The sequence below is a fragment of the Hoplias malabaricus genome, chromosome 7 (assembly GCF_029633855.1).
Source record: "Hoplias malabaricus isolate fHopMal1 chromosome 7, fHopMal1.hap1, whole genome shotgun sequence".
NCBI classification, from domain to species: domain Eukaryota; kingdom Metazoa; phylum Chordata; class Actinopteri; order Characiformes; family Erythrinidae; genus Hoplias; species Hoplias malabaricus.
In genome coordinates this window covers 9,044,692-9,059,848 of record NC_089806.1, presented here as the reverse complement: position 1 = coordinate 9,059,848, position 15,157 = coordinate 9,044,692, and the positions used below count along the sequence as shown (strand labels likewise).

Genomic DNA, 15,157 nt, shown 5'->3' with positions numbered 1-15,157 from the left:
GAAGGAAATAGCGACTGCTCTTCTTCAGAGTACTGGTTGGTGAATCTATTTAAGCATGAAATATGCAGTTATTTTACTTCTTTAAGTGGCCCATGTTCTGCATTTTTGTATTGTATACTCTTTTATTTTATAATCCACTTGAAATGGTTGTGCTGTTTTATAAACTATTAATTTTTACATGACCATTTCATAAACCATCACTATCCTTTAAAAGTAAGCACAATGTTTTTTATCAAAGCAATATTTGTAAATGGCCCCAGGCTGAAACATTTCTAATAGCTGGCGTTCATGATATCACAAAAACAAGTAACACACAACAGTCTGATTAGTTTACTTTTGCAGATTAGTTTCAATATATAGACATTTTGACAATTTTAATAAATTAACCTACTACATATAATTTCATTTAAAACAAAATTACGAGAATTAATTTACTCATAATATGGGCCCTTTAATTTTGTTTTGGAGCCACACTGAATTATATAGCCGCTGAAAGTTTAATCATATTCTTTTTCACAAAACACTTTCAACATCACTTGTCATGGTGTTTTACTAGATGACCTAAATGATTTGTATCACTTCTGTGGGGAGAGGGAAAACACCCAAGAAAACACTGACTGGGTAATTACAATTATTTCATCTTAATCTTTTTGTTATTTTATTTACAAAAGTGTACAATATAATAAAATATAATTCTGATATTAGCTTATTATTCTAACGACCAACAGCCATAATGTGAAACTTTAATATATTTGTATTTAAACATTCAGATTGGATGTGAGCGATGCCCACGATGGTATCACGTGAGCTGTGTAAGAATGCCTGCAGTGGACACAGACTACATCTGCGATGCTTGCCACATACACTGAACATAATTGACTGTTAAAGAGTTGTAAATAGTTATGATTACTTGTGTGTATTTTATGAAACATTTTATTCTTTCTTTGTTTTTTATTTGGAGTTTTTAATTGGATTTATTTATATATATTATATGTTATTGGGGGGTAATTGGAGGGATAAATGTTAAAAGTTGTAATATATAATGTATTCAGTAAAGAGGACAATATAATTTCTAAAAGAAATGTATGGTTTTGTTGTTATTTGTATAATAAATATCTTTCTGGTATAGCTGCAGTTCTAAGCAAAATGAAATTAAAGGTGGGGTTTAGCATAGACTGTGCCAAGCTTGGATAGATGAATTCATTGGGCACCCCTGGCTAAACTGTGCGTAATTTATTTTTAAAAAAGTTACACATCCTCTACTGTAACAATACTTCTGCCCCTGCTGATGCACAAATATTGAATATTTTGTGAATTTAACATATGACTAAATGTAGTAATAATATTGAGAGAAATGCACTCCCTCTAAAACAAATCACCTCATTACACAATTACCCCATCTACACACCAAAGCATGTCACCAAAGTAATTTTTATGTGTATTAGGCCTTACAGCTCGTTACTTGTTACACCTACAGCTGGCAGGTGTAACAATAGCATTGCCAAAATAGTACTCCGCCTTCAAAAATCCCCCTATATAAGCTACAGTAAAATCCATTTGAGGGTAACTTCTACACACCATGACATTTCACCAAAACAAATTGGAAGTGTATCAGGCCTTACATTCCAGAGATAAGAGGGGAGTATTATTTCGGCAGGTGTAATGATAGCATTGCCAAAATAGTACTCCCCCTTGAGATATCCCCCCTATATAAGCTACAAAATGCATTCAGTAATATGGACATTTAACATATGTGGGGCTTTACACACCACACACAGAAAAACATATTTGGAACCCAGTTACATGCAACCGTGTTAACAGGATAGAAAAAGAGCATAGTTAAACCAGCAATTTCACCAGCAAAACCTAAATGAAGCAGTTTACCCGAGCATTTATTTCATGCTGATCTAAACTGACGTTTTTAACCAGGGGTTTGAGGGTTTAATCTGAAGACTGTGCTTAAATATATACTTTCTTTCCTTTGACAGATTCTTGTTTAGGTAGTGCAATGCTTTTTGGGTTACTGGTCTCATAATGAAATGTGTATAACCCAGCTCAGTAAGCACAGTTGATTTGCTATAACACAGCTATTGTCTGAGAATATTTTTTCATTCATTCATTCATTATCTGTAACCCTTATCCAGTTCAGGGTCGCGGTGGGTCCAGAGCCTACCTGGAATCATTGGGCACAAGGCGGGAATACACCCTGGAGGGGGCGCCAGTCCTTCACAGGGCGAGAATATTTTTTATATAGTTTAATGATTTCTTTTTAAAAGCTCTGAATATTACAGGATGTTAGACAATGATGAGAGATTCCCTTGGTGGTTGGACAAGGTTGTGTAAAAAATAGGTTGAGTGTAAAAATAAATAAATAAATAAAAATGAAACTAGTGCTTGATGCCACTGTTTTCTGTGAGTGAAAATAAAAGATTAACAATTTTTTTTTATAAACAGAAATAACAGGAATCGCGAGCGTAACCCGTTAAGTCCGTGTACTGCTGCGTGGGCCGCGTGCACGCGAAGGGGAGTCGGATTCTGGCAGGGAGTCTGTTTTCGGCACAACACCTGTTCTTTTGGCTCGGCTCTTCATGAATGGCTAAATGGCTCTCCCAAATGGCTCTGTTTTACCACTTATTTCCACTGGTACAGAAGAATATTACCTACATTTTACATGACTATATGGACAAAATATTATTGTTCAATATTAAAAATAATAAATAGTGTGGCAATGGCCAATTGTTTTTATGTCTGTCTCGTAATAACTCACTGATTGCACTCACACATTCAATTGTATAAATAACTGGATTTTTATTTAAACACCTTAATAAAACATCACTTGTGAACTCTGAAATACAGCCAATGGAACCCAAAAGTAGGTATTACAAAATAGCTTATTAAATTAAATAATCATCCATTTCTGGGTAATAAAATAAACAAATACTCTGCAAAGTGCAAAACAGCAGCATTCAACGGTAAAACAACCACAACTGTCAACAAACATTTAACTGATTTAATATTTTCTTCGACTATTTTTTGGAAGGCAGATTGGCATTCAGGAAAACCAAGTGTCTCAGCTCGGAGGGGTTGATCCGGTTTCTTCTCTCTGTTATTATCTCCCCAGTTTTTGAAAATACTGCTTCTTTTCCTTTCGGTCATTTCTCTCCCTCCGGTTCTCCCTTTTCACGTTCCTCCTGCTTGCCACCCACCCCTCCCCTCCCTGCTTGGTGGTATAACCCTTCGCTGATTGGTACCTTTGCTTGTTGTTCTCTGATTGGTTGAATGACAAGCCTTAGAAAAAAATGGCTCGGTCTTAGACGGGAGCCGGCTCTCATCGTTCACTTACAAGAGCCGGCTCTTTGAACCGGTTCGTTCGCGACCGACACATCACTATTAGTCATGCCTTAGCCCTCTAGTCCTCCAATACTGCTGTTGTCTGATCCGCTTGTGCTAGCACCACACACATTAACATACCACCACCACGTCTGTGTCATTGAGAATGATCCGGCACCCAAATCATACCTGCCCTATGGGGGTCCTAAGCACAGAAGAATGGAATGAAAGGGGACAAACAAAGTATACATAGCAACAGATGGACTAGCTCTGTGTTCAGAGGAGGTGATAAAATCGACATTTTTATGTTATGGATGATTGGTGTGTATATTATTGGGAACTGGCTTCCATATAAAATGTGTTTTCACATAGTTTGGGCGCAGGAGTCATTATTTTAACATGACATACCTAGTGCACTAGTTAGGGCGTAGGGACTATGGGATATTTTGAGACTTCCCCCTTTGTTTAATACTGTAAGTTCACCTCCAGACCTGGAGGGGGCAGCAGAGGAGTGATAACGGCTGAACCAGAGAGAGGCTCATTGCGGTGTCCTTGGTCTGAGAGAGAGAGAGGAGGATGAAGGCTCATTTGACGGTGAGAAAACCAACAGTAAACGTCTCTGAGTGTCTTTATTATAACACTAGCCTATGATTAGCTCTTCTCGCAGTGTGTACTGAGTCTGAGAGCAGGGGTTGTTTACGGAGAGGGTGCATTTTTACCGGTTTAATGTGTGTCAGGCCTTAAAGGACAGACCGAGCAGGAGGAGGAAATTCACTCTCGCCTTATCAGTCAGATATAGCACAGTCTTACATCATTTTAAAGGCGCTGTAAAGGAATCTGTTTCACTTTCTAACTACTTAATGACTGTAAAATGGGAAGAACATGGTAAGATAGTTGTTTTATCAAAGACATCAGCACAGGTGCAGTCTGGACGTGAGGAAATCTGTTCATAAAACCACGCTCTGTGTCTGAAACTCTGTAAATGTTGTTGTGGTTCGCCTGCTGGAGGTGACCTTGACCAGTGAACTATTGGTTGGGATTTAGGGACTGTGACCTTTGGGAGGTGAGCTGCAATGACCCAGACAGGTACTCTAGTGAAATACCTTGTGTAACTTTAAATCAGGTTTCATAAAGTAAACAGGTTGGCCTCAATAAGTAATGTGCGCTCATACTTCATTGCTTTTTATTTATCCATCCACCCATTATCTGTAACCCTTATCCAATTCAGGGTTACGGTGGGTACCTACCTGGAATCATTGGGCGCAAGGCGGGAATACACCCTGGAGGGGGTGCCAGTCCTTCACAGGGCGGAAACTCACGCAGACACAGCGAGAACACACCACACTCCTCACAGACAGTCACCTGGAGGAAACTCACGCAGACACAGGGAGAACACACCACACTCCTCACAGACAGTCACCCGGAGGAAACACACGCAGACACAGGGAGAACACACCACTCTCCTCACAGACAGTCACCTGGAGGAAACCCACGCAGACACAGGGAGAATATCAAACAGACCATTGGTGGTGTACATCAAATTCACTTAGTGAAGTCCTATTTCAGGGGCAGGAATATTATTATCCATTTCAAACGCCTACAATCACAACCTGTCACAGCTTGATAGTGGACATTCATTAATTAATTCATTCATTATCTGTAACCCTTATCCAGTTCAGGGTCGCGGTGGGTCCAGAGCCTACCTGGAATTATTGGGTGCAAGGCAGGAATACACCCTGGAGGGGGCGCCAGTCCTTCACAGGGCAACACACACAAACACTCACACATTCACTTTTGAGTCGCCAATCCACCTAGCAACGTGTGTTTTTGAACTGTGGGAGGAAACCGGAGCTGATGGTGGACAGTTTTCCCAAAATGATAATGAGGAGGATGGTGATCATCCTTTGGACAAATCTGTTTTCATGATGTTTATTGTGTTGGGCGTATTACTGGGTTAATAATAGTGTAGCGTTTACTCGTGCAAGGAACAAACCTACTTTTTACTTTGGTTCCCTATTTCTTTTATGTGTTTTATGAAGTTATGTGTGTTCATGTACCAGTCTGTTTAATAATTGAATATATATCTCTCCCTCTCAAGCTTCAGCCTTGTATTTTAGACCAGAATGAATAAAACACACTTCTGTTCTTGTGCTGAGAGGTTCTGGATGCTCTAGAGATATTCCAGTGCACTGCAGGGAGTGTAATTGGGTTTTAAAAAGTAGTGTGTGTGTGTTTGCGTGTTGTCAGGCGCTGCAGGTGCTGGCTCGGCGGACCCTCACCACCTCCACTCTCCGCCAAGTGGAGAACAAAGTTCCACAGAAACAAAAGCTGTTCCAGGTACGTGTAGCGTATTACTTCCTCCTAATTCATAGTTTACAGCCTTTCAGATTTGAAAGTGTTTAAAAGCAGAACCACCAGGATTTTATCCATTTATGAGCTCCCCACCTTTTTAAAAAAGACCTGCTTTGTTGTTTCCTCATTCCATTTGAACTGAAAGCATTGGCTCTGGCGCAGTTTCACTCTGTGCGTGCCAGTCGCAGGTGTTAGAAACGTTCTCTGTGGCCAGTTCAGCAGGAGATGTGTTCCTGATAGGCCTGTCCAGCAGCTTTGAGGCAGGCAGTGTGTTGGACTGAACTGTGTATATTCTGCTTTGAGGATGCAGCTCACTGTCAACCTGTGGCTTGATCCACACTTAAGGGTCACCCACCAGAATCCCATTTACACACATTAATAACCTCCAGGACCAAGGTGCTGCACAGAACAACAAACTACAAAATACAACGTAAAGTGCACGTGTGCAGTAGCATGTGAAATGATGCAAGAAGATTTACAATAAATAACACTGAGACAGTACTATAAATACGCTAGTCAATTTTCAAGACAATATTCTCGGTACTTAAATCTCAGAACGTCTTACGTTTAGCACAATCATCGTAAGGTTACAGACTCAGTATTGTCATGACCAAAAGAAGCTTGGTAATTATCCGTAATTATTTTGCTAGCACTTATATAACTGCAGTTTGCCAATATCAACTGTTAAAGGGGACGTCTACGATTGTGGGGAAATGCTGTTCTCTAGTTTGTTTACATTCAGAAGCTCTGCATTATCCGTCCGTTTGTTTGAGGAGTAAAAACGACTGTTTGGGAGTGGATGAAGTGTAACATGTCTAAGTTTGTAATCACTGTTTGAATTACCACAGAACCTCATTTGATACTGGATTTTAGTTTTTGTAGCACTTTAGCAATTAGCTTTCCTTCCCGAATTTAGAGTCAGATCCGTCTACAGCAAAAAATAAGTCGATATTACTGACCTATGGAGCAGGACTAAAGCATTATCCTCATCTCAGTTCATGCTTTTCAACATTTGGTGTTTTACTCATTGTCTAAAATCCTCCAAAACGGTGCTTTTTCAGCTGTGAGCACAGAGAGAATGCCTAGCATTCTGGACAAAGGCACTTGGGATTTATTATTTATTTTATTTTTAAACCTAGTTACAGACATTGGGACTTCATAAACACGTTAGATCAATTTCGAGAGCAGCAAATGGTGAGGAAATATCCTATGCATCTTATAAAAAGTCAGGATTGGCCAAACCATACATCAGTCTGACTCTACTTCCTAATGGACGTCTATACAGTTGACATTTGTCTCATTTTTCCTTTTCCATTGTTTTTGCAATCAGACTGTTCCTGATTATTCCATTGCTGTCCTTTAAACCTAACTTTGAATTAAAATTTCAGGTCAAACGTTCAAGGCTTTCTCAAAGTCACCTGCTACTTGATTAATAGCAGCTGGGGAACTGACCAAAACACTTCCCGATGTACTAGGAAGTGTCCTTCCTTTGACATTTGGACAGTCCCCGATCGCTAAATGCATGTCATCAAATCAAATGGCTTATCAGTAATGTAGGGTTCATTATGCGCTGTTAGAAGACCCTATGTGTGTGTGTTTGTGTGTTCACTTCATACTCAGGTCTATTACACTTGAACTGAGTCCGACACATAGCTGGACAGATAAGTATTTCTTGTCTGAACAAGGCATTAATCAACTAACCTGAGCATGGTGTGTTTACCTGTGAGTCTAATGGCTCGGATTAATCTAGCACAAGCAGCAGAAGTACAATCTAGTGATGCACCGATGTGGTACCACCCGATCAGTCCTGTACTGACCTTGAGATTGACTGGGGTTTACAGGTTCTTATTAACAGGGGACATTTTTTGAGGTGGGTGGGGGTGGGGGGTGTATTATGAGGTGGTTCTTTGGTCAAAAACTCTGTTCTTTTGAAGTATCTTTTCTGGAAAAGTATGATAATAGATGTTGAAACATTGATGGGATTTCCATTCCCATACTAAAGATTTGTGAGACCATGTTGAAAGTTTAGTTCCCTCCAGTCCTAATTTGGCATTGAGCATGTGATCCCTGCATTTCAGAGATCATTGGAGCTGTGTATGCAGAATTGAACGTTTGTGTCCAGAATAGGAACATCTTCAAGTAGCTGTATTCATTGAATAAGATGGTGTTAAAAACCTTTGGACATGCAGATCGGTGCATCACTAGTAGCATCACCTGGCTTTAAACACAGCGTAAAAATATCTACTTCACGCTTCTAGTTGTCTTTGAAGTAGGCTACACATCTTCTAAATTTACCATTGGTAGAAATGCTATTACAATGATGGTGATGGAGAAAAAAGCACCTCATTGCTGTCTTTTTCTTTTTCTTCTTGGGTTAAAACTGTTTGCTCTACAGGCGGATAATGGCATTCCAGTTCATTTGAAGGGTGGAGCTGGCGATGCTGTCCTGTATCGTGCCACAATGGGCCTCACTATCATGGGTAAATACTGACAACCTACTTTTAGATAGAACCCTGTCTATGGCTCTGTGTGGAGAGTATATCACCAAAAGACTTGAGGGTTTTGACACTCCTGACCAGTAAACACTGAGTGACTACAGGTGCATCATTACACTTTTAAGGCATACTATTTATATGCTGAATATTAAAGGTGTACTGTGAAATGTAGTCGATCTACGACATGATGAATATAAAATGTGAGACAGAGATTCTGTGGCAAAGTACACGAGTTACTAAGTTAGCTCTTTTAAATATCAGATCTCTCACAAACAAATCATAATTAATGATTTATTACAGCAAATGGGCTTGGTTTTTATCATTTTAACTGAGACTTGGCTAAACGAATGTAGTGCTGCAACTGTCTTAATGGAGTCGGCGCCTCCAAACTTTCATTTTTTTAAATGTATCTAGTGCCAGTAGAAAAGGTGGAGGCCTAGTTGCTCTGTTCCATGGTTCTTTTCAGTGCAAGCAGTTATCATTTGGTGACTTCACAACATTCGAGTACCTCTGTGTAGTTCTGAAAGGGACACCACAGATGTTACTTGTAACTGTCTACAGGCCTCGGAAGTACAGAACATACAGAGATGCTGTCTTTTATTTCTACTGATGTACTGCGGATGTAGCGTTGTCAGATCACTACTGTGTGTTCTTTGATATGTGGGCCTCACCAGTCATCACGGGCAGAAGGGTTTGTGTCAAGAAAAGGATTATAAAAGACTGCACAGCTACACTCTTCATGGTTAAAATGTGCACTACACCATGTGAACAATCCGACTCTGATGATCTGCTGAATAGTTTTATTTAAAAAAATCGTAAATGTTATGGGTGAGATTGCGCCAGTTAAAGTGAAGGCTATGTCTTGCAAACAGAAAGCACCATGGAGAAATGCTTCTGTTATTCAAATCCCAAAGAGGGAATGTCGCAAGGCAGAATGCAGATGGCGTAAAACAAGTCTTCATATTCACAAAGAAATCTGCAAAGATAGGCTACGTGAATACAACGCGACAATATGCAAAACACGACAATCCTATTTCTCTAGCATCATCAACAACAACACTAACAACAGCAAAATCCTCTTCACCGTGGTCCACAGACTTACTAACTCACCTACACCAATGGCCCCTGAATTTGTATCAACTGAGAAATGTAATGAGTTCGCATTCTTTTTTAACACTAAAATCCAGAATATCAGACGAGTGATTAGTACATCTTTATCCAACAATGAGTCTGTACCCTCTCCATCACCTCATAAAGACTCCTTAGTTAAAATGTCAGAGTTCAGTACTGTTAATAATGAAATTAATTGAGTTAGACACCGTTGGTCATCGCAAACCATCCACTTGCAGTCTTGACACACTAACAACCAAATTTTTTTAAAGAGTGTGTTTCACAGTATACCAAATTCCAGTCTTTGTTCCGGTCTAGTCACAGCACTGAGACTGCACTAATCAAGGTCATTAATGACATTCGCTTAAATACAGAGTCTGGAAAGGTATCTCTTCTATTACCTCTTGACCTCACTGCTGCTTTTGGTACCACTGACCATAAGATTCTTATAGATAGACTCGCAAACTGGGTTGGACTCTCAGGAACAGTCCTGAAATAGCTTGTTTCATACCTGCAAGGCAGGAACTACTTTGTAGACATAGAAAATAATACTTCGGAGAAAATGCCTGTGGTGTCCCCCAGGGTTATGTTTTTGGTCCACTTTTGTTTAATTTATATATGCTTCCTCTTGGCCAGATTCTACAGGACTATGGGCCTTTCCTATCACAGCTATGCAGATGATACTCAGATTTACATGACCCTGTCCCCAAATGACTCTGGCCCAGTTGACTCATTAAGCAAGTGCCTTGAACACATTAATAACAGGATGGGACACAACTTTCTGCAGCTGAATACAGATAAAACGGAGATTATTCTATTTGGGAACAGCAATGAGAGACAAAGATTGGCTACGTATCTGGAATCGAGAACCCTCAAATGTCTCTTAAAGAATTGGCTCTTAACATTGGTGTATTAATGGACTCAGATCTCAGTTTAAATCTCGTATTAAAACACTTACTAGATCAGCATTTTTCCATTTTAAGAACATCAGTGAGATTAGAGATTTTCTGACTAAACCAGACCTGGAGAAACTTATCCATGCTTTTATTGATTACTTTAATGGCCTCTTAACTGGACGTCCCAAAAAAAAAAACATAAAACAGCTTCAGTTTATTCAAAATACAGCTGCCAGAGTTCTCACTCGGAGCAAAAGAAGAGATCACGTCCCGTCCCGTCCCCCCCATCCTCAAATAGTCTGTTACAGAATAGATTTTAAGGTGTTATTACTGGTCTACAAATGTCTTAATGGGGTAGGACCAGCGTATTTATCAGATCTGCTACAGAGATATGAGCCGAGCAGAGCTCTCAGATCTTTAGGAACTAGTGCATTAGTCCTGCCTCTGGTCAAAACTAAACATGGAGAGGCAGCGTTTAGCTCCTGTGCCGCTCTTAAATGGAACCAGCCGACTGAGAATATTAGAAGAGCCCCGACTTTAGACACTTTAAAGCCTTTAAACATTCCTATTTAAACAGCTTTCAGCTCAGTTTAACATACTCTGCAGTTTTTTTAGTTATTTTCTTTTATTGTATCATTTTAATCGTTTGAATCATTTTTATCACGTACACTTTATGTATTTCCTTTTAATTGTTTTAATGCACTTCTATGATTTTTATTCTTGCTTTTAACTTTTTTTTTTTTTTTCCCTATAAACGCTTTGAATTTCTCTTGTATGAAAGGTGCTCTATAAATAAACATTCCTTGTCTTGCCTACTAACGTTTTAAAGTGTTTTTTTTTTAATGTATAACACGTAAATCAAAATTCAAACATTATCCCACTCAATGACTATTGTAATTTTTAATACTAAGCAAAAGTTACCATAAAATGACAAAATAGCAGGAGAATGTAGGCAGCGTATATAATTTGTAATTTCAAATTCTTTAAAAAGCTTTATGTTCAAGTAATAAACACTTTGGGGGCAAATGTCTTTGAGCAAATTTTGTTTTCTCGAATGTAAAATCATGTGTATTTGAATTTACTTTAAAAAAACAACCACAGGTGTCACCTGATCAGCAATGTCCAAATCTTTCATATGACTGTACATACAGCCCTGCTGTTGTTGGTTCGGCTGTTATTAGTAAAACATTAAACTCCTACGTTAGATTGTTCTTACCCCAGTTTTTCTACACACTGCTGATTTCGTCTGTTTGTCTGTGTCTCACAGGAGCCTTGATCGTACTGTATGAGCTGGGCAAGGCGGCACTCCCAAGGAAGAAGGAATAATTCATACTTCTGGATTTAATTCTGACTAAATGTCCATGTACAAGTTGTAAGGAGTATAAGGATGTATTTTCATGGAGTATATTTATTCTTTTCATAATGGGACCAATCTACATGCAGTGTAGCGGTGGACAATAAACTCTGCCTCCCATGACACTTTGCCCTTTGTGTGTCTTCATGGAAATTGGTGCGAAATCCTGTTCTATGAGTTGACATCTTCAAAATATTTATCTTCTCCAGTGTTCATCGTGTATTTCTCTTAGTTAAACTCAATGTCATAGCAGTATTTTATTTAAAATGCCACCTGTAGATTGGGCAACAATATTGAGAGAATAATTAAGATAAATATAAAAAAATACCAAACTAATCCTGTGGAACAGCACTCACCCAGGTGTAAAATATTTACAGTAGCTGTAGGGTTAACCGTTTGGTAAAGTTAATATAATCATTTTTTAGACTTGCTTTCTCTACAGTTGTTTTAGACGGGAACCAATAACACACATTTGGTTTATTGACTACAAAACCACCCATAAACATGTGTTCTGACGTTCGTTCATCCATAGTTTGTAACCCCATATTTCTGATCTGGGTCATGGCGGTCAGAAGCCTGCTGGGCACTGTGTTCATAACCCTTTTCTGTGGTTACTCTCTGTGACTGCTTTAAGAAATTAAAATGTGTTAACAGGAATATTTCCTATGGATGGACACAGTAAAGCTTCAATTCTATTACAACTGAATATGCTTCAAATCTTCACTGGTATTTCTTCTTTTCATATAGACTTCACTATTTTCATCAGTTAATGTTTTCTCAAGGAAAGTTATGAAAAAGTACTGGAGCAATGTCCAGGGTGTGTCCCTGCCTTGCGTTCAGACCCACTGCAACTCTGAACTGGTTTCGGATAACGAATGAGAATGTATTTTCACACAGTATGGCTGATGGCCTAAGAGAAGAAAACAAGCTGCAGATCACTAACTTTTGTAAGTTGTGTAAGTGTGGGGAAAATGGAATAGAATTAATACAGGTAGCTAACTTATTTTCATCTCCATATATTCTTATTTTCAGCATATATCGGTCCACTGGCATAAAAAAGCTGGCACACAACTGACTGTAGACCACTGCTGGTCCACCATCGGACCACTCAGATTACTGTCCTGTACAGGATATAACTCATTTATAATCTCAAACAGATTTTACATTCACAGGGACTTTTATTCTGAAAAAACTAATACAAATATTACCAACAACTATGAGAGATATAATAATGAGTATAAGACTGATATAAAATGATTATGCTGAAAAGGTTGACACTGTGCTGGATTAAAATGATTTACTAATCAATAACAAAAGAACCCAATGAAGGGAAAAAATGTAAGTTGGACTGTGAATGGAAAAGGGCTAAAATCTAGCTTTTTTTGTCTAAAATTCTGTTTAATCACCAGCGGTCCGCCCAGAAAACGCTGTGTAAAACACTAGTGGACCTCCAACTTTGCCCTCAGTGGGTCAACAGTGGTCCGCCGTCTCCTTGCTATCAGGGCTGTTTTGTGACAAAGTGAATCTAAAGAAGATATTTCAAAAATATTAAATTATTGTTACTCCAGGTGTGATTCTATTTTATACTTAAATTCTTTCTCTCTCTCTCTCTCTCTATATATATATATATATATATATAAGTGTATATATATATATATATATATAAGTGTAAGCAAATATGGCTAACTGTTTTTGGTCTGCAGCACTCGCTTCAAATTTAAACTTCAACGGTCACCTGAACGCCTCTGACTGATCGCAGTTAGTGATGTGTCGGTCGCGAACGAACCGATTCAAAGAACCGGCTCTTGTAAGTGAACGATGAGAGCCGGTTCCCGTCTAAGACCGAGCCATTTTTTCTAAGGCTTATCATTCAACCAATCAGAGAACAACAAGCAAGCACCAACCCTCCGACCCTCCGAGCTGAGACACTTGGTTTTCCTGAATGCCAATCTGCCTTCCAGAAAATAGATTAAGAATATGTTAAATCAGTTAAATGTTTGTTGACGGTTGTGGTTGTTTTAATCACCACCGTTGAATGCTGCTGTTGTGCACTTTGCAGAGTATTTATTTATTTTATTTCCCAGAAATGGATGATTATTTAAATTAATAAGCTGTTTTGTAATACCTACCTTTTTGGGTTCCATTGGCTGTATTTCAGAGTTTACAAGTGATTTTTAATTAAGGTGTTTAAATAAAAATCCAGTTATTTATACAATTGAATGTGTGAGTGCAATCAGTGAGTTATTACAAGACAGACATAAAAACAATTGGCCATTGCCACACTATTTATTATTTTTAATATTGAACAATAATATTTTGTCCATATAGTCATGTAAAATGTAGGTAATATTGTTCTGTACCAGTGGAAATAAGTGGTAAAACAAAGAGCCATTTAGGAGCCGAAAGAGCCGGCTCTTTATGAAGAGCCGAGTCAAAAGAGCCGGCTCCCCAAAAAGAGCCGAAATTCCCATCACTAATCGCAGTTCTTCCGATGAGTCCTCTTATTTAGTCTGTCTGAAAAAAATGTAATAAGGATTAAGAATTTTTAACATAATAATCAATGTAACTTTCATAGTTAAAATATTTTAGTCGAGGTTGCTTGTAGTCTTCCTCGTAGCCTCACGGTCATCGTTTAAATCCAATATATTTGGAAGGTATTTCACAGAAAATTCACCTTTACCTTTATTTAGTATCACTGTGTTTGGGTCTATGAATGTAGCGATAGTTAGTCCACGCACGGCCACCCCTCTGTCCCCTCCCTGCAGAAAGTCTATTGACAGGATTGTTTCTTTAGGTTTATGATGAAACCTCGCTGTCTCTGCAGTTTCAAAGCAGAAATGCCCACGTTGTTAGCTAACTAGATAAAACATGTTGTTCATTGAATGGTGTATGTAATTTAAAACTGAATGGTATGTGGTACTTATTTTTGTTTAACTGTTAAGGGTGTTTTGATAGGTTTGGATAGGGTGACCAGACGTCCTCTTTTCGCCGGGCATGTCCTCTTTTCGGGACCGGGATTCCAACACTCCATGATTTTGCCGTTCACAGTTTTTCCCCTGTCCCAATTCTTATAATAAGCCCTAATCCCACTCTTGAAGTGTGCACTTCGATGACGTTGTTGTAGGTGAGCAACGAGGGCGTGTCGGGATCAAGTGTTCAAGGGGTCGGAGCTCAGAGCAGAAATGAGACACACTTCGCCGCGCGCACCTCCTTGGGCTTACATCACTTTCAGACGAGCTCCGCTCCACATCAGTGTTTTACTGGAGCCTCGAACAGAAATGTGTTGAAGGTTGTTAAGGTAATTTATCATAGTCTCTTCTTCCTATTTGGAAGCGTTTCTGTGTCACAAAAAAACTGAAAGTCGTCACTTCTGTCCCTATAACGACACAAATACACGGACACACCTGACCGTTACTGACCTTCTGAGGTAATCCAGTTACATCTGCGCAGCTTTTCTGTTTAACATTAACTTTAGTCGTGACAGGGGAGAGACTGATTTATAGTTCTCACATACAGCACGTTTTATCAGCCAGGCTTTATAAAATATAAGTATTTTTACATAAATGTCTGGATCCCAGCGAAGCTCTGATTATTTATCAAGTCTGTACCTACCTTTGGTT

At 38.9% G+C, this 15,157-nt stretch overlaps 1 protein-coding gene across 1 annotated transcript; it reads left to right on the top strand.

Annotated features, from left to right (window-relative positions):
- Positions 1-3,424: 3,424 nt before the first annotated feature.
- cox7a2b (cytochrome c oxidase subunit 7A2b) lies at positions 3,425-13,166 on the top strand. Its single transcript, XM_066677653.1, has 5 exons — positions 3,425-3,615; positions 3,820-3,924; positions 5,578-5,667; positions 8,078-8,162; positions 11,451-13,166. The coding sequence occupies exons 2-5, from the start codon at positions 3,907-3,909 to the stop codon at positions 11,507-11,509; spliced, it is 252 nt and encodes an 83-aa protein (XP_066533750.1). The 5' UTR covers positions 3,425-3,615; positions 3,820-3,906; the 3' UTR covers positions 11,510-13,166.
- Positions 13,167-15,157: the final 1,991 nt, after the last annotated feature.

Coding starts and splice junctions, on each gene's coding strand:
- cox7a2b (XM_066677653.1), top strand. Junction 5,668..8,077: donor AGAAACAAAAGCTGTTCCAG/GTACGTGTAGCG, acceptor TTTGCTCTACAG/GCGGATAATGGCATTCCAGT. Junction 8,163..11,450: donor AATGGGCCTCACTATCATGG/GTAAATACTGAC, acceptor TGTGTCTCACAG/GAGCCTTGATCGTACTGTAT.